Here is a 20542-nt window from a genome sequence, read left to right on the forward strand (position 1 = left end):
ATTTCAGACTGCAGAAGTTGGTAAAAGTCTTCAATTTCTTCATCTTTGGCCTTAGTGGTTGTTGTATAAATTTGAATAGTAATCATATTAACTGGTCTTCCTTGTAGGCATATGGATATTATCCTATCACTGACAGTGTTATACTTCAGGATAGATCTTGAATGCTCTTTTTTACAATGAATGCAGCACCATTCCTCTTCAAGTTGTCATTCCCTGCATAGTAGACCATATGATTTTACAATTCACAGTGGCCAGTACCAGTCCATTTCAGTTCACTAATGCCTAGGATGTTGATCTTTATGTGGTCCATTTCATTTTTGATGACTTCCAGTTTTCCTAGATTCATACTTCATACATTATTAATGGATATTTGCAGTTGTTTCTTCTCATTTTGAGTTATGCCGCATCAGCAAGTGAAGGTCCAAAAGCTTGACTCTATCCATGTCATTAAGGTCAACTCTACTTTGAGGAGGGTGCTCTTTCCCAATGATATTTTGAGTGACTTCCAACCTGAGGGGCTCATCTCTGGCAGTATACCAGACAATGTTCCACTACTATTCACAAGGTTTTCACTGGCCAATTTTTTCAGAAGCAGGTTGCCAGGTCCTTCTTCCTAGTCTGCCTTAGTCTGAAAGCTCTGCTGAAACCTGTCCACCATGGGTGATTCTGCTGGTATTTGAAATACTGATGGCATAGCTTCCAGTATCACAGCAACACGCAGCCACCACAGTACGACAAACTGACAGATGTGTGGGGGTTTTCCACAATAATGACCCTGACTTATTGAAATAAGTTTAAATTGATGTTATTCATTTATCGATCAATATTAATTGACTACCTATGATGTGCTAGGCCCTGTGTTAAGGCACGTAGAGCAATCAACAACACGAATGTAGACCTCATGAGAAAAAAAAAAATGTATTTTGAACTTTACATTTCCCAAAACACGGTCACACGTATTTATTTCATTTAATCCTTTTTTTTTTTTTTTTTAAGAAAGGAAGGAAGGAAGTACAGAATTTTTTCTACAATGTTCTGTGTGGTAGTAGTTTTAGAACCTCTTTCTGAGTACAGTACTCTTTGACCCACTGGTGGCTATAGATTACTCTGCTCTTGAGGTCTTGCATAACTTGTTTTGTATGTGTGTGTGAGTGTTTTGGTCTTTTCACCTGTTGTTAGATTATAGCCTCTAGTACCTACTGCTACCAGTGTGTGCTGTGTCTTCTTAATCTCCTAATGTGTGAACTGAGGGAGCTACAGGCTCAGACTAGATACCAAACTTCTAAGAATGCTTATAAGTGGTAAATACTTCGAAAAAGAACTGTGAGAGCCTCTTTCATGAATAAGTTTTTTTGAGCTGTGTTGCTTCTTTGTATTTTGCAATGGACTTTGGAAGCTTAATTTCTGCTGTTCAACAGTATTCCAGGTGAAGTTGCAGGAGAGCTGAATTTTAGATACTGCTTTCCCAGTATTCTTGAAACAAGTTGAAACCAATATTATCTGAATTTTATGGGGCTAAAACCTAGCTTCATGTTTCTTCCTAACATTACTGGTTATTTATTATGCTCTGTTGTTAAGGAGCCCTGGTGGCTCAGTAGGTAAGAACTCGGCTGGTAACCAAAAGGTTGGCAGTTCGAATCCACCAGCTGCTCCTTGGAAACTCTATGGGGCAGTTCTACTCTGTCCTTTAGGGTTGCTATGAGTTGGAATTGACTTGATGGTTTGGTGTTTTGTTTTTTTTTTGGTTGTTATTCTGACTCATAGCAACCCTATGTACAATAGAACAAAACACTGCCCTGTCCTGCACCACCTTCACAATTATTACACTTGAGCTCATTGTTGCAGCCACTGTGTCATTCCATCTCATTGAGGGTCTTCCTCTCTTTCGCTGACCCTCTGCTTTACCAAGCATGATGTCCTTCTCCAGGGACTAATTCCTCCTGATAACCTCTTCAAAGTATGTGAGACGTAGTCTCTCCATCCTTGTTTTTCATTGATTTCTTCACTGCTGCTTTCATGGGCGTTGATTGTGGATCCAAGTAAAATGAAATCCTTGACAATCTCAATCTTTTCTCCATTTATCATGATGTTGCTTATTGGTCCAGTTGTGAGGATTTTTGTTTTCTTTATGTTGAGGTGTAATCCATACTGAAGGCTGTAGTCTTTGATCTTCATCAGTAAGTGCTTCAATTCCTCTTCATTTTTGGCAAGTAAGGCTGTGTAATCTGCATATTACAGGTTGTTAATGAGTCTTCCTCCAATTCTGATGCTGCACTCTTCTTCATATAGTCCAGCTTCTTGGATTATTTGCTCAGAATAAAGATTGAATAAGTATGGTGAAAGGATACAGCGCCGATGCACACCTTTCCTGACTTTTTAAACTATGCATTATCCCCTTGTTCTGTCTGAATGACTGTCTCTTGGCCCATGTACATGTTCCCCATGAACACAATTAAGTGGTCTGGAATTCCCATTCTTTGCAATCTTATCCATAATTTGTTATGATCCACACAGTTGAATGCCTTTACATAATCAGTGAAACACAGGTAAATATCTTTCTGGTATTCTCTGCTTTCAGCCAAGATCCATCTGACATCATCAGTGATATCCCTCATTCCATGTCCTCTTCTGAATATGACTTGAATTTCTGGCAGTGCCCTGTCGATGTACTGCTGCAACCACCTTTGAATGATCTTCAGCAAAATTTTACTTGTGTGTGGTATTAATGATATTGTTTACTATGCTCTAGGCACTCTATTTTAAGCACTCTTTATATATTAAACAATCCAGTGAAGCTGGAATATTTTGCTGCCACTTTATAGGTGAAGAAATTGAGGCCACTTTATAGGTGAAGAAATTGAGGCTTTAGGAGGGTTTAATTGTCCAGAATGACACATCGATGGAACCCAGGTCTCTCTACTCCAGAACTTGACCTTTCCACTCCTACATCATTTGCTCCTTTTAGAAATTCAAAGAAAGCAGCTGTACTACTCACATCAAGCTGATTCCCTGAGGAATGCTAGAAGATTGGTTCCCAAAAGCCCACGTGCTTACCTTGCTTAACAGATCATCTCTAGAGAACAATTTCACAACAGATTAGCAAGTGAGCACAAGTAAGCCTGTGCTTACCTTGCTTACTGGGACATCTGCCCCTGTCAGGGACTATACATTTGAAAAGAGGTTTTGATTCTGTAGGAAGGTGCTGTGGGGTTGGGAGAGAGGCAGTTGCCAGCTTTACCTAGAACCAGAATCTTTGATGTGATGAAAAAATGTGAAATTGTTCACTACAGATAATCTAGTAAGTAAGGTAAGCACTATACATACCTTTCCTTTTGGATAATCTGCCTCTGCTAGGGTGTCATGGATTATCTTGATGAATTTATCCCGGGTTTGGCCCTCAGATTTGCAGTCTCAAACCTTGATGTATTTGCCCACCTAAGGTAAATCTGTGTCTTGGGAATAAACTCACATTAACCAAACTTACATAATGGCAATTAGTTACTCTTCTGTAATAATTAATTACAAATGTCACATGGACATGTTGGTATGAATAGTGCATTTTCTTCCTCTAGAGAGCTAAGAAGGACATATCTAAATCTGAAAGATGTTTGATGAGTATGATGTCAGAACAGGTGGACTTTGTTTGATGCTTCACATATGTAACAGCAGCAGATTTTGATACCGCGTTACATCAGATTCACTATTAAAGCCAGTAGTCTTTAACTCTATTTCCCAATCTTGCCATTGAGACCAGAATTTGGTTCATATTTAATGACTGATATTATAAATTCTCAAGATGAAAGAGGCCTTTGACATCGTCTGCTCTTATACCTGTAATTTGGAGATGAATAAACTGAGATTCAGAGAGGGTAATTTGCTTAAGCAATTTGTTGATTGATCGAAAAAGGACCACTGAGTACTTAGTTTGTGTTCTTACATGATTCCTAGTGGCCTGATTGAGTTTTCATGCCTCTGCAATAACGTTCTACCAGGGTGGGGGAAAAGAGAGACTCTATCTTATCTTCTAGACTGGCTGGCTAGTAGTTTATATAACAGTTGCCTTTTGTGAGAAATAATTTACAATTCTGCTTTGGCAAAATGACTTGATAGAAATGTAGTCAGAAAGAACTACCATCCTGGCTTTTCCCTTCTTCAAAACAGGCTAAAATATTCTGTGCCTTTTCCCCACTGGTACAAATGAGATGCTGCTTCTGTATATCTCTGCCTTGGTATGTTAAATAACTATATAGACAGCTGGTTAATAATTAATTGTTAAAAGCTGCTGTGTAAGGTTAAATAAGCTAGAGTGGATCAAGTAGTTCTAGGCTTCAGGAAACCCTTGTTTTCAGAAAGAAGAAGAAAGTATTAATAGTTAAAGGGAAGTTAAGTAGCAGAGGCAGTAATGGGTAGTATTATTGAGTGATTATTATGTGCCAGGCATTGTGCTAAGTGCTTGCATGTGTTATCTTACCTACGCCTTCACTCCACCCAGCAGTTACCATTATTATCCTTATTCTGAGATGAGGAAGCGGAAATGTAAAGAGACTAAGTAACCCTTCCAAGGTCACCCAGCTACTAAGTGGTAGAGTCAGGACTGGAACCCAGATATACCTAATTCCAAAGCTAGGGCTCTTAATAATTACATTACAATTCCATTAAAGAATTTTCTCTAGGGATCTTAGAGACTTGTAGCTCTAAGCCAAGCATATTGGATTCTGACTAAACCAGTATAGGAATTGAAGAGCCTAACAGGACTTGGGGAGTTCTCTGTTGCTTCAGGGACAGAAGCAAACTAGAACTAGAATAATTTACATAGGCTCCTCAGAAAGTCATGGACTGGAAGCACACTGGACCAGGACTAAGGAAACACTAAGACTGTTTTATCTATTTCACTGGAAAGGGTTGAATTCTTCATCTGCTCAGCACACCTATGTGTGTCTACCTTCTTATAGAAAATCCAAATTACTACTCCTTTGGTTAAGGTAGTTTTACTGCACTGGAGAGATCTGATGGAGAGTGTGTTGTTGTTGAGTAGTAACTGGAGAAGGATCCTCAAGTAGTAAAAGGAAAGTGATGAGAAGGCTAGGAACTTAAGTTCTCTTGCTGGATTTTCTCTTTCCTTTCGCTAGCACACACACAATCATAGTAACTCTCCTTCGTTACACGTTGGTCTTTGAACTCCCCATTTAAAGCATTTTTTACTTTAAAACTGTCAATGCTTCTGTTCCCCTTCATTGATGTGAAGAATTCTAAAAGGCAGTTGTCTATGATTAGCTGCTTTTGTTCACATAATTTTCTTCATATTTTCACTCTAATATAACAGGAATTAAATTCCATGACCATGTACCAATGTAAAAGCATGATCTGTTGTAAGTAAACTAAAACAAAAAAATTTACATGTAAATAATCCTGATTTTGACAGTTTGAGCCCATATGTTACCAGTATTCTCTCAATTTGTCCGTGTTTCTCTTTCAAAATACGTTTGCTTTAGTATTCATCATCTGGAGAAAAACTAAAACACCAACAGCAAGAGGAACTACAACAACTTCGCCAGAATTTGCTCCGGCTGCAGAATCTGTGCAACTCAGCTGAAAAGGAGCTTCGATATGAACGAGGGAAGAACTTGGACTTAAAGCAACATAATAGCTTACTTCAGGAAGAAAGCATTAAGGTAATTCTAGTGGGCACATTCTTTATTGACGGGTTGTAGTGTGGTAGTGGTAGTATCAGGCCTCATCTAACTTTAGGGAGAATAAGAATTGCCATCAGGTTCAGCTCAAAACTGATTCTTATGAGGTGGAAGTTAGACATACCTCCTCTCTCCAACCTTTACCAATTCTGACGCCAGCTATACTGCCCGTGGCACTCTCTACTTCTCTGCTGGGTTCTGTAATTCATTGCAATGGCCACACAGATCTTACAAACCATACTCACAGTTACATGTTTTATTAGGGAAGTGATGTGGAATTAGGATTAATTCAGAAGTAACACTAACAGGATCAATGTCGGAACGCATGCCGGCAAGGTCTAGAAGGCTCTCCCAAAGTGAAGAGCACATCCATCTCTTTTTTAGTGTAGGACATCTCTCTCTCTCTGACGGCTGTGCGCACTCACCCCCCGCCCCACCCCAGGACAGGCCTCCTCTCGGCCCCCTTAAAACAGGCCTCCTCTCACAGTTGCGCACACCCACTCTCCATCATGCACGTTCCCCTCAGGACATGCCTCCTCTCAACCACCTTAGGACAGGCCTCCTTTCAGCCCCAGCTCAGCTTGGACAAGTGTTACAGTTCTTTTAGCTCTGTCAACAAGTGCCTGGAGACACCCCACTCCGCTGGCAAGCCTCCTGCCTGGAAGTGCTCAGCTCTCTTGCTCTGTGGGTCAGCCAGCCAGCAAGCCCACTGTAGCCGCCTCGCTACGTAGGCCAGGAAGCCTACTACACTGTCTCACGCCAGTCTCCTGGTTCTGCTGACACTATTGCTCACTGTCCTGCACCATTTCCAATGTTACAGTTTTATCTCCTGGCTCTGGGAGATTCTTAATACAGAGACTCTGGTCCAAAGGATGCCCTTTGTCCCAGGCTCTTCTTGATGGTCATGAGGTTCCCCACTTAACCTCTGTTGGCTGCTTATATAGGCGAGTGGCTATGTAATGGCTCAATCCTATTGGGCAGATTTTACACACTTCGTTTGCATAGTAGACTGACCAACCCCCTCACTGGACTAAACTGAACAACCCCTTTGCAAGCAGCCCCATCTGTTTGCACGGTAACTGACATTTTCTGCCAGCAGGGACTGGCTTCTTCCCTGGGCAAAAGTAACACGCTTCTCTAAAGGACTAGGCCAACTGTAACAACTCCTCAGTGCCCAGGGGAAGAATCTCCCAAGCTGCTTTGTTTTTCTCCCTTTTTTACAGAATCAAGGCAAAGGGCCGTATAAAGGAACTCATTTCACCAGAGAGTCTCAGTTGGCCCCAGAGATAATTGAATCAAAAATCCCTCAACTTTATAATTCATGATGAGATCTGTATACGGGTGTTATTAACAATGTGGGCTATCTGGTGACTTCCTCCTTTAACTTTTCCCTACTAAATAAGTACAGAGTTTAGTTGTCTCTGCTGCTGAATGAGTATGTGTTCTGTCAACCTGTAAATATAAACAGCTTTCAAATTATGTAATCTTTTGAACTCATGATTTAAAATTTTTAGCATTTACTAAATTTCAAGGACCTGAGCCAAAACCTTGGTTTTCCCACCCTTGTTGTATCTGTAGATTTGCTTATCTGTAATCGATATATCCATTATTATTACTTAAATATCAACTGCAGTAAGGTACAATTCATGAGAGGGTAAAGTTGTTGTTCCTGATATGAAAGGATCAAAAAATTAGGACATCCCCCAAACATGCTTATTTTAAATGATCTATGTAAAATTCATCTGAATTTTATGAATAATATAAATGTCCAAACTGAACCACCATATAAAATAGTGTTTCCTTTAAATTTTGGTTCAATTCTATAGATATATTAGGGACTTAGTTTCTGTAAGCCCTTATCTAACCAGTAAAAAAAAATAGTTGCCATTGGGTTGACTCCAACTCATTGCGACTCTTTGTGTTTCAGAGTAGAACTGCACTCCATAGGGTTTTCGATGGCTGCTTTTTGGAAGTAGATCACCAGGCCTTTCTTCTGAGGTACCTCTGGGTAGATTCAAACAGTAAACCTTTTGAACATCAGTCACATGCCAGGCAAGCAATCTTCTCAACACTGAGGGCTTAATGGTGGACAAAACCGACAGAGTTCTTAAGTCTATGGAGCTTATAGTCTGGTGCATGAGGTAGCACACTTTGTTTTGGCCCATGGGTCAGATTCTGTCTGCTCCTGATTTTGTTAATAAAGTTTTGTTTGTGGCACACAGCTATACCCATTTATTTACATATTGTCTATGGCTGCTTTTGCCCTACAATGGCAGAGTTGAGTAGTTGCAGTAGAGACCATATGGCCCACAAAGTCTAGAATATTTACTGTATAGCCCTTTATGGGAAAAGTTGGCCCACCTCTGGTCTAGTGGCATAAATGGACCTTATTTGAATAGTAACATAAAAATCAAAATGGTCCCTGCCTTTCAGGAACTCACAGACTAGTAAGGGAGAAATAGAAGAAAAGAAATACTCATTTTTCTCAAACTTCAAGGGAAGCTCTTCTAGGGAGTTCTGGTATTCCAGATTATTTGAATAAACCTCTTTCCTATCTATCTTCATCCTTCATTATTTTTTGAATATTGGTCAAATTCCCTCAACCCTTTGCCGTTTTTCATTAAATTCTAAATCTTTATCACATTTTCTCATAAGACAGCCTCTCACCCTCCCCTTCAAACACATTTCTTATATCATTTTAACTGTCCAACTGTGAATGTTCTCTACATCTTTCTTAAGGTGTAATGACTGGAACTACACAGATTATGCCTTCCTTACACATGATTAGCACCCTAAAATTTTTGTTGAATTAATGAAAGAGCCTTTCAGGGATGAGAAACCATAACTTAGTAAAAGAAGGAAATATTTTTTGTTCTGTTTTAAATCTCCTTCATGGCAGAGTAAATTATTGGCTATTTCTGTAATGAAACATCAGCCTCTTGGCTGGCCCCTTAGGTCAGGCACCTTAGAAGGACCATGTGCAATAGCTACCTTTTATTGATAGCTTGTTCACTTCATCTCTTATAAACCTCCTTGCAACTCTGGGTCAGCATTTTATAGACTAAGAAACTGCTCAAGTTTGCAAAGCTAACAAATTGTGGAGTCAGAGTTAAAACCCAGGTCTGTTTCTCTCTTTCTTGTAGAGAGTTATCTGTTATATTACACCTCTCCTCAATTTGGGATCATTTTTGAACCTCAGCTTTGCAAACTTAGGGCTAACTTTTTAAAACCCACTCAGAGGTGATCAAGTTTTGGGTCTCTGGCTAATATTAGGCATACTTATGAAACTGACTAGGAAACTAGAACCCAGTGCCGTCGAGTTGATTCCGGCTCATAGTGACCCTATAGGACAGACTCACTTATTAATTTTTAATCATTTTATTATGAAATATAACACTCAAAAAGTGCATAAAACATAAATGTATGGTTTAAAGAATTGTTGTAAAGTGAATATCTGTGTAACCACCACCCAGAACATGAAATAGCACTTTGCCAGCATGCCAATGGCCTCCTTCACGCCTCTTTCTCATCATAATCTGATCTCCTTCCCACCTTAGCAGTAACCACTAATTTTATACCTTTCTTGCTTTACTTTATAGTTTCACCACCTATATATAAATCCTGAACAATATAGTTCAGTTTTGCCTATTTTTGAATGTTTTATAAATATAATTAATCAGTATATACACCTTGTGTCTGTCTTCTTTTGCTCAACTTTGTTTGCAAGATTCATCTGTGCTGTTGTGTGTAGCCATAGTTCATTCGTTTTCTTAGGAGTATAGTATTCTATTGTAGGAAAATGCCACAATTTATTTATTCTTTCTATAGCTTATGAACGTTGGCCTGTTTCCAGTTTGAGTATATTAAAAAGAATGGTATAGGCCTATAGAGCTTCAGACCGAGTGCAGCTCTGCCACCACCAGCATTGAGACACTGTATTGGATCCTCTTCTTGGTGCTCAAATGTCTCAGCCTGAAGCCAAAAAAGTGATCCTGGGTACACATGCCATCAGCCATGAGGGTGTTTGCTCCAGTAATACATGATATTATTGTCAAAATGCTAAGTGTTGGCTGTATGACTGATGATCACAGGCCCCAGAAGCCTTTAGCTTTTTTGGCTTATGGAGTAAATGGACAACATATTATGGAAGGGCTTGTATCCAACGTTCTGTTACAATAAGAAGTTTAGGTTTCGTAATCTGGAACCAATCCCAATGCCTCAAATATTCCAACACTCAATAGATTTCTTCTATTCATTGGAGTTTTCTGTGTCTTACTGAGTATTTTCATGGCTAGATTGTTCTTGAAAAATAAAACTTCCGGTCTATCTGATAGGTTAGAGTGCCTTTTGAGAAGAAAACAACAGTTACTGGGTTTGCTCCTGTCAATGAAGTTTCTAAGACTGTACCAATCCTCCAAAATAAAATGAGAAAAACAATGAACTGGTTTAAAATAGCAGGTGTAAAGAAGAGGTTTCCACTGGAAAAATAGGAAGCTTATTAAAGCTTAGTCTAGAATTTCTTTTAGCTACGATCATAGAGACAAGTTTACCACAGTACTTTTTTCTATTGACCTGCCAATGATATTGAGGCATTTTACTCTTAGGGTTTAATTTCTAAAAGAAAACATTCTTCATTTCTACATATGTTAATTCTGTTCTTATAAGAAGGTGTTTATTTTTACATGCCCTTAACATTTTTTGGAAATGGAATTTCCGATTTTCAAAAATAAATGCAAAATCAGGAAGTGAGATCGCATAAGTTGAGCAGTCTGTGCAGTTGAGCAGCTTTACTCAAGGAGCTCTGCCTTTACGGAGTATAACAGTATGTCATTTCAGGTATGTTCATCTAATGAATGTAAGAACCCTTTCCTGAACAGTGAAATGTACAAAAGGAGCTGAAGTAATGTTTCCACTTAAAAAAAAAAAACAAAATACTGCTGTGAATTCATTTACAAGTATCCTGGTGCTCTTAAGAACACATTTCTCTGTTCACGATCATTAGCCATTAGAGAAATGCAGATCAAAACTACAATGAGATTTCATCTCACTCCAGCAAGGCTGGCATTAATCCAAAAGACACAAAATAATAAATGGTGGAGAGGCTATGGAGAGATTGGAACACTTCTACACTGCTGGCGGGAATGTCAAATGGTACAACCACTTTGGAAATCGATTTGGCACTTCCTTAAAAAGCTAGAAATAGAACTACCATACGATCCAGCAATCCCACTCCTTGGAATATATCCTAGATAAATAAGAGCCTTTACACGAACAGATACATGCACACCCATGTTCATTGCAGCAGTGTTTCCAATAGCAAAAAGATGGAAGCAACCACGGTGCCCATCAGCGGATGAATGGATAAATAAATTATGGTATATTCACACAATGGAATACTACGCATCGCTAAAGAACAGTGAGGAATCTGTGAAACATTTCATGACATGGAGGAACCTGGAAGGCATTATTCTGAATGAAATTAGTCAGTTGCCAAAGGACAAATATTTATGACCACTATTATAAGAACTTGAGAAATAGTTTAAACTGAGAAGAAAACATTCTTTTGTGGTTACAAGAGGGGGGAGGGAGAGAGAGTGGGGGAAGGAGGGAAGGTGGGAGAGGGACATTCACAAATTAGATAGTAGATAAGAACTACTTTAGGTGAAGGGAAAGATAGCACACAATACAGGGGAGGTCGGCACAATTGGACTAAACCAAAAGCAAAGAAGTTTCCTGAATAAACTGAATGCTTCGAAGGCCAGCGTAGCAGGGGCGGGGATCTGGGGACCATGGTTTCAGGGGACATCTAAGTCAATTGGCATAATAAAATCTATTAAGAAAACATTCTGCATCCCACTTTGAAGAGTGGCATCTGGGGTCTTAAACGCTAGCAAGCAACCATCTAAGATGCATCAATTGGTCTCAACCCACCTGGATCAAAGGAGAATGAAGAACACCACGGACACAAGGTAATTACGAGCCCAGGAGAAGGGGCCACATGAACCAGAGACTACATCATCCTGAGACCAGAAGAACTAGATGGTGCCCAGCTACAACCAATGACTGCCCTGACAGGGAACACAACAGAGAACCCCTGAGGGAGCAGGAGAGCAGTGGGATGCAGACCCCAAATTCTCATAAGACCAGACTTAATGGTCTGACTGAGACTAGAAGGACCCCGGTGGTCATGGCCCCCAGACCTTCTGTTGGCCCAGGATAGGAACCATTCCCGAAGCCAACTCTTCAGACATGGGTTGGACTGGACAATGGGTTGGAGAGGGATGCTGGTGAGCAGTGAGCTTCTTGAATCGGGTGGACACTTGAGACTATGTTGGCATCTCCTGCCTGGAGGGGAGATGAGAGGGTAGGGGGGTTAGAAGTTGGCGAAATGGACACGAAAAGAGAGGGCAGGCTGTCTCATTAGGGGGAGAGTAACTGCGAGGTGTATATGGGCTTTTGTGTGAGAGACTGACTTGATTTGTAAACTTTCACTTAAAGCACAATAAAAATTATCATAAAAAAAAAAGAACACATTCCTCTAGGGTATATACTGGAAGTAGAATTCTTGCATGATAGGGTATGAATAACTTCAACTCTTTTCTAAAGTTTTATGCTCCCATCAGCATATATGAAAGTTCCCATTGCTCCACATCCTCACCAAATTTTAGTACTGTCACACTTTAAAATTTTTGCTAGTGTAGTATTTGAGTATAGTGGTAACTCCTTGCAGTTTTAATGCATATTTCCCTGCATACCGATGAGGTCAACAGCTTTTTATGTCTTTATTTAGCCTTTGAATTTCTATTTTGTGAAGTACCTGTTCAAGAGTTCTGTCCATTTTTTTTTTTTTTTTGATTACTGTCTTTTTAATTTTTCTGTTAATTTGTAGGAGATTTTATATATGAACCCTTTATCAGGTGTGTATTACAAACATCTACTCTATAGTTTACTTTTTTTTGTGTGTGTGCTTTAAATGGAAGTTTACAAATCAAGTCAGTCTCTCATACAAAAATTTGTATACACCTTGCTATGTACTCCTAGTTGCTCTCCCCCTAATGAGACAGCACACTCCTCCTCTCCACCCTGTATTCCCCCTGTCCATTCAGCCAGCTCCTGTCCCTCTGTGCCTTCTCATCTCCCCTCTAGACAGGAGGTGCCCACGTAGTCTCATGTGTCTTTCTAAGCCAAGAAGCTCGCTCCTCACCAGCATCATTTTCTGTCTTATCGTCCAGTCCAATCCATGTCTGAAGAGTTGGCTTTGGGAATGGTTCCAGTCTTGGGCTAACAAAAGATCTGGGGACCATGACCTCTGGGGTCCTTCTAGTCTCAGTCAGGCCATTAAGTCTGGTGTTTTTTATGAGAATTTGAGATCTGCATCCCACTGTTCTCCTGCTCCATCAGGGATTCTCTGTTGTGTTCCCTGTCAGGGCCTTCATCTTTGGTAGCTGGGCACCGTCCAGTTCTTCTGGTCTCAGGCTGATGTAGTCTCTGATTTATGTGGTCCTTTCTGTCTCTTGGGCTCATAATTACCTCGTGTCTATGGTGTTCTTCATTTTCCTTTGCTCCAGGTGGATTGAGACCAATTGATGCCTCTTAGATGGCCGCTTGCTAGCATTTAAGACCCCAGACGCCACTCACCGTACTGGGGTGTGGAACGTTTTCTTAATACATTTCGCTATGCCAGTTGACCTAGATGTCCCCTGAAACCATGGTCCCTAGACCCCCCGCCCCTGCTAACTCTGGCCTTCGAAGCATTCAGTTTTTTCAGGAAACTTCTTTGCTTTTGGTTAATCCAGTTTTGCTGACCTCTCCTGTATTGTGTGTTGTCTTTCCCTTCACCTAAAGTAATTCTTGTCTACTATCTAGTGAATACTTCTCTCCCTCCCTCCCCACCCTGTAACTCTCAAAGAATATTTTCTTCTGTGTTTAAACTATTTCTTGAGTTCTTACAATAGTGGTCCCACACAATATTTGTCCTTTTGCAACTGACTAATTTCACTCAGCATAATGCCATCCAGATTCCTGCACGTTATGAAATGTTTCACCGATTCATCGTTGTTATCATTGTGTAGTATTCCATTGTGTGAAAATACCGTAATTTATTTATCCATTCATCTGTTGTTGGGCACCTTGGTTGCTTCCATCTTTTTGCTATTGTAAACAGTGCTGCAATGAACATGGGTGTGCATGTATCTATTCATGTGAAGGCTATTTCTCTAGGGTATATTCCAAGAAGTGGAATTGCTGGATCGTATGGTAGTTCCATTTCTAGCTTTTTAAGAAAGTACCAAAGCGATTTCCAAAGTGGTCGTACCATTTTACATTCCCACCAGCAGTGTGTAAGTGTTCCAATCTCTCCACAGCCTCTCCAACATTTACTGTTCTGTGTTTTGGGGATTAATGCCAGTCTTGTTGGAGTGAGATGGTGTCTCCTTGTAGTTTTGATTTGCATTTCTCTAATGGCTAATGATCAAGAGCATTTCCTCATGTATCCTGGTTTACATTTTTTAACTCCTTTAATACGATTTTTTTGATGAAACAAAGTTTTTAATTTTAATCTAGCATGATTAATCAGTTTTTTCCTTTGTAATTAGTGATTTTGTGGTATGATTTAAGAAATCTTTGACTATCTCTAGGTAATAAAGATAGTCTCCTACATTATCTTCTAAAAGCTTTACCTTTCAAATTCTAGTCTAAAATCTACCTAGAATTTATTTTTGTGTATACTGTGAAGTAGGGGTCTGTCCTAAGGCTGGGTTCTCTAGAGGTGCAAAACCAGTGAAGCATATATACAGAGAGAGATTTATTTCAAGGAAATGGCTTATGCAGTTGTGGAGGCTGGCAAGACCCAAATTCATGGGTCAGGCAACAGGTTGAAGGCTTCTCCTAACTCTTGTGGTAGCAGGGGCTGATGAACCCAAAGTCTGCAGGTCAGGTGGCAGGCTGCTGGCTCATGGGGTTGTGGGAGATGGCGAATCCAAAATCTGCAGAGCAGGTGGTAGACCGCTGGCTCGCATCCCAAGAACCAGAGGTCAGAGAATGACGAGGCAAATGCAGGATGAAGAGAGAGCAGGCTTTGCCAGAATATCAATATGTATTGGATGCAGGCCACATCCCCAAGGAAACTCCCCTTTCAACTGATTGGCTGCTCCTATCAGATCACAAGATGGAAAATGATTACATAATATCTGCCAAACCACTAAGAATGGTGACCTAGCCAAGTCAACACATAACCTTAACCATCACAGGGTCTAATTTTTTTTTTTTCCACATGGATATCTAATTGTCTGAAATGGCACCTCCTTCCTAGTGCAGTACATTGTCACCTAGGTCATAAAAAATACCTGTATGTGTATGGTGTGTTTCTCAGTTCTCTTTTCTGTTCCATTTTTCTATTTGTCTGTCCTTGTGCCAATACCATACTATCTTACTTTAGTTTTATATGAATCTTAATATCTGATAGACAAAATCCTTTTACCCTGTTCTAGGATGTCTTAGCTATTCTTGTCCATTTGTAGTTCTATATAAATTTTATTAGTTTGTCTAGGTACACACATATGCACATGCACTCACACACAACCTTTTGAAATTTTAAATCTTTACGATATGGAATTTTCTAATTTATTAAATATATCTGCATATGTATCTGTATCTTTATCTAGGTCTTCTCTAATTTCTCTCAATGTTGTAATTTTATCTGTAGAAGTCTTATCCGTCTTTTGTTGGACATTTTAGTAGGAGTTATTTTCAATACTAATATAAATGATAATTTTTTAAAATCTGATTTTCTAACTATTAGCAATATATAGGAATATAATTACTTTTTTCTGAAGAAATTTGTTTTATTCTTTTATTAATTCTTATAATTTGTTCATATATTATTTTAAGGATTTCCTGTACAAGCAATCATATCATCTGAGAATAAAAATAATCTTTCTTCCTTTCCAAATGTTATGCCTTTCATTCTTTTTTCTTGTTGTATACACTGGTTGGAGCTCAGGTGGTACAGTGATTAAGAGCTTGGCTGATAACCAAGAGGTCAGCAGTTCTAATCTACCAGCTGCTTGTTGGAGACCCTATGAGGCAGTTCTTCTCTGTCCTATAGGGTCACTATGAGTCAGAATCAAACCCACTGTTGTCGAGTTGATTTTGACTCAAAGTGACTCTGTAGGACAGAATAGAACTGCCCCATAGAGTTTCAAGGAGCACCTGGTGGATTTGAACTGCCAACCTTTTGGTTAGCAGCCATAGCTATTAACCACTATGCCACCAGGGTTTCCCGAGGGAATAGATTAGAAGGGAGCAAAAATGGAAGTGGCAGGACGAGCACAGACGCTATTGTTATAGTCCAGGCTAGAGATGATGATCTAGACCAGGTTGGTGGCAAAACAACACAAACGGATGGATGAAAGATATGTTGTAGAGGTAGAGTGACAGCATGAGCTGAATTACTGGAATTGGCTCATGATAGAAAAGGAAGACTCAATGGTAACTTTCAATTTAGTGGCCTAAACAGAAGGTTGGATGTTGGCATCATTTACTAAAAGTAGTAAGACATAAGGACAATTTCAGAGGGATGGGCAGAATCCAGGAGTTTTGTTTTGGCAGTTGTTGACAATCAAGGTGGTGTTTAAAAACATTCGAATAAATCTAGGGACAGAATGATCTGCTGTCAAGGCCTGAGATAGTACAGTAATATTTGAGTTCAGGTAGCATTAGAGGAGTCTACAAAGGAGACCAAGATGGACAAGCAGAGAGGTAAGTAAAATCGAGGAGAGTTTGGTATTATAGACTTCAAGAGAGAAGAGCTTTCTAATATGGAGACAGCGAATGCCACTGAGAGGTCAGTTGTCCATTGGATGTGTTTGCTCAATGGGGAGGTCAGTAGTGCCCTCGGCAAAAACAGTTTCATCGGAGTAGTGGGGATGAAAGCCAGCGTGGAGCAGATTGTAAAAAGGATGGAAAATGCTTAGACCATGTGTGTATAGAAAGTCTTAAGAAACTTTCTTTGTCTGGCTTCCTAGACTTTGGCAAACCTACTAACACATGGCAGCACCAGAGAGGCAGTCAGCCATGTGACATTGGTATTTGTCAGTTTTGGGGGACTGTATTCCTTCCTTTGAAAGCTGCTTTTTCTGGCTCACATTTACATTCATTAAATGTGTGTGTGTTTTAATCATTCTTATTTATTCCCCATCTTTAGATAAAAATTGAACTAAAGCAGGCCCAGCAGAAGTTATTAGACAGTGCCAAGATGTGCTCTTCTCTCACAGCAGAATGGAAGCACTGTCAGCAGAAAATCAAAGAATTGGAGTTGGAAGTACTTAAACAGGCTGAGAGCATTAAATCACAGAACAACCTACAGGAAAAGTTGGCTCAGGAGAAATCTAAAGTTGCTGATGCGGAGGAAAAGGTAATTATACCCATATAAACTTATGTGTATCAAATAGAACGTACTGGAATGGCTTCTGAAATCCTGTTTCCCTAAGGATTTTAAGAAGCAGATATGGCACAAACTTGATAGAATTCCAGGTTCTTTTCTTTACTATCCCCATTGTTTCCTCTCTTTTGACTTCGCCTGCTCCCACAATTCCGGTAAATCTTGAGTGTTTTTAAATACTGCATGAACTTAAAAATAAGTTACATTAAAGCAATAGCATGAACTTAAAAGAACTAGCTGCGATCATATCACTTTTGTTTTATACTTTCAATTTTCAAAGTACTTATTCTCCTCTCATTTGGTTGGCTGTTTTTATAATTTTTATAGTTTTTTTTAGAGGAATTTGTGTTGTGAAATAAACCGTTTTGAAATATTGTCCCTGCATTCTAGGTTGCCTAACATGAGGTGACAGCAGTATACAACAGTTGCGCAATTTTATCAGTTTCTTTGTCTGAGAGTCAAACCTTACAGAAAAAATAAATCCTTCTGTCAAAACATATAAAGCAAACATCAAAAAGTAGGTGACAGCAACCTGAGTAATCTCAAAAGCCTAATGTTGAGCTAAAGAAGCCAGCACAAAAGAACTCATTGTGTGATTCCAATTATATGAAGTTGAAGAGTAAATAAAACTAAGCTATGGTTTTATGGTTTTTTTTTTTTTTTTTATGGTTATAGGATAGTGGTTACCTTTGTGAGAGGTATTGACTGGGAGAGAGCCTTCTGTCCTATTGAGGTGTTCTCTCTCTTGGTGTGGGAGATGTGTATACAGGTAAAACTTCATTGAGTTGTGTACTTAAGACACATGCACTTTACTGTATATATGTTATTAAACACGTTGTCATCGAGCCGATTCTGACACATAATGACAAGTAATTGGCAAAACTGGTTAAAAAAAAAAAAAAGGCAAAATTGTTAGAGATTGGTCTAAATTTTTAAATTTAGACTATGCTAAATATTGGCAAGGATTTGGAGCAACAAGAACTCTTACACACTGACAAATTAGTATAAACACTTTGGAAAGCAATATGTCATTATCTAGTTAAGGTAAAGATGTGTATACTGTACAACCAAATACTTCTACTACCAGGCATAAACACTAGAGAAACTATTTTTCTAAAAATATGTATCAGGAGACAGGAATACAAGCATGTTCATAGTAGCATGGTTCCAAGCAGCAGAAAACTAGAAATAACCCACTGACAAGAGAACGGATAAATAATTATTGTATATTTACATGACAACAAAAATGAATGAACTACAGGTGTATGCTGTAGTTCAATACACTGTTGAGTAAAAAAACACAGTATGATTCCAATGATATAAAGATTAAAATGCTGCAAAATAAAAACCATACCATTTAGAGATATATATTATAAAAAGAAAAAGCAAGGAAATTATTAACATACTATTTAAGATATAAGTTTCCTCTGGTAGAGAAGGAAGGGGATAATCAGAGAGTCACGGAGTGGACTTCAAAGGTATTGGAAATGTTCTCTTTCTAAAACTGGATGATGGGTTCAAAAGTTGGCATATGTGCTTGACAGAAAAGCCAGTGGAGTAATACTTTCATCTGTGGCATTAAGACTGAATATCTGTGGCATTAAGACTGAGTAAGAACCCTGCCTAGGCAGACCTAAATGGGTCAGCTCCAAGAAACTTGAGCTGGCCTCAGATGGCTGGCCACTGTCCTTGAGTCGTCCTGCATCTTCGCTTATGGTATGTGGGACTCTGCATGGGCCCAGCTGCCAGGGATTGGTTAATCCAGAACATTCTTCTCCATTCACTGACCAAAACCAAACCTGTTACCATCTAATCAATCCCGACTCATAGCAACCCTGTAGGAGTAGATTAGAACTGCCCCATAGGGTTTCCAAGGCTGTAAATCTTTACGGAACCAGATTGCTATGTCTTTCTCCCATGAAATAGCTGGTGGGTTCAACACCAAGTGCTTTAACTTTTACCTACCTGGTGGGGGAAAACTGGAAGGAAGGAAGGACAGGGATAGGAAAGAGACTTTTCTCTATATAGCTACATTTATACACACGCACATATTTTGAGCTATATGAATGTATTATATATTGCAAAAATTAAGTAATTTACTTTAAAACTGAAATAAACCAAGCCATACTCTTTACTTAAATCAGATTTCTGTGTTAACACTGTTATGTTTGATGTTTATAGGGTATTTCTCTAACTGGAGAAAAGATCACACTCTTAATGTTTTTCTCGTAATCTTTTTTCATTCAAGATTTTGGAGCTGAAGCAGAAATTAGAACATGCTCAAAAGGTCTGTCTCACAGACACTTGTATTTTGGGGAGGAAGCAACTAGAGGAAAAAATAAAAGAAGCAATAGAAAATGAAGCTAAAGTAAAGCAACAATATCAGGAAGAGCAACAGAAGAGGTGAGAGGAGCAAAGATCTTAGTTTCCTGTGAGTTAAACCATGACTGAGTTCCCCAGCAGTGTGAATTTAGTAATGTAATATTTCCTCTCCGTCCCCACTGAGATAAACTCAGTCACACAACACCTTATATATACAGCACTTAGCATGCTGTATTCTAATTGTTCATTTTCTTATTCGCCTCTCGCACTAAAGTGGGATCCTTAAGGGCAAAGGTTATTTCATCTTGTTCTGGCACACAACTGATGAACCAGTAAATTTTTTTGAATGACTGGGTTGCCTGTGAAAAATGATACTCTGGGATTTGCTTTTCTAGCTCTCTAATATAATTGGCACAAAATTCAGACTAGGACAAAATTAGTATTTTATATTTATCAGCTGATTTTCTTCAAAGAAGTTCCAGGCATCTTAATTATCATCAACCTGCTACCAATAGTTCCTGTTACTACTGTCATATTTTTTTCTAAAATTATTATGACTATTATTAGGATTCTTATTAATAGATCCTGTGGGCTGTCCTAAACTTCAGTAAATGATGCTTATTTATATGGTACTCAGAGTAATTCACATATATTTTAAGAAAAATATGGTTTTATCCCCTAAAAAGATATGCAGTTATTTGTATGTACTATGTAGCTCAGAAATTGTCTTTCAGCTATAGCTGAAAGCTCTATCATAGAGCCTGTAAATAGCATAGGTACTTAGTAGATATTAAATGAATGAGTGTTCAACTAAATGAATGAACGAATAATGAATTCAGTCAGTGAGGCTGTGGGGTGCAGTGGAAAATACTTGTCTCACCGTCACTTCTAGCAGGATGGCAGACTATGCTCCTCTTATAATGTGACTAGATCCTGAATAAGCTACTAGAACACCTTTTATAGCATTGCTCAAAAGAAAGCAAGAGAAAGCCCTACAGCAAACATACAATGAACTAAAATAAAAACGATGAGCAGTGAACAAACTTGCACGTCAAGTGGCAAATAACAGTATCAGCCCTGGGCTCAGGAA

General features: G+C 39.0%; 1 protein-coding gene and 1 pseudogene across 9 annotated transcripts in view; both read left to right on the forward strand.

Annotated features, from left to right (window-relative positions):
• LOC126072973 (phosphopantothenate--cysteine ligase) overlaps nucleotides 1-20542 on the forward strand; it is a 151784-nt gene that overhangs the window by 94278 nt on the left and 36964 nt on the right. For 7 of the 9 annotated variants that reach the window (XM_049878968.1, XM_049878969.1, XM_049878971.1 and 4 more), the window contains exons 8-10: nucleotides 5493-5672; nucleotides 16894-17103; nucleotides 19379-19533. In XM_049878968.1, coding sequence (XP_049734925.1) covers nucleotides 5493-5672; nucleotides 16894-17103; nucleotides 19379-19533 — 545 coding nt within the window. Of the gene's footprint in view, nucleotides 1-5492; nucleotides 5673-16893; nucleotides 17104-19378; nucleotides 19534-20542 lie in introns of those variants that run through there. The other 2 variants (XM_049878978.1, XM_049878979.1) reach the window with 2 other exon arrangements.
• LOC126073203 (oligosaccharyltransferase complex subunit OSTC-like) lies at nucleotides 6004-10288 on the forward strand (annotated as a pseudogene).

Source organism: Elephas maximus, chromosome 3 (assembly GCF_024166365.1).
Source record: "Elephas maximus indicus isolate mEleMax1 chromosome 3, mEleMax1 primary haplotype, whole genome shotgun sequence".
Taxonomy (NCBI): Eukaryota; Metazoa; Chordata; class Mammalia; order Proboscidea; family Elephantidae; genus Elephas; species Elephas maximus.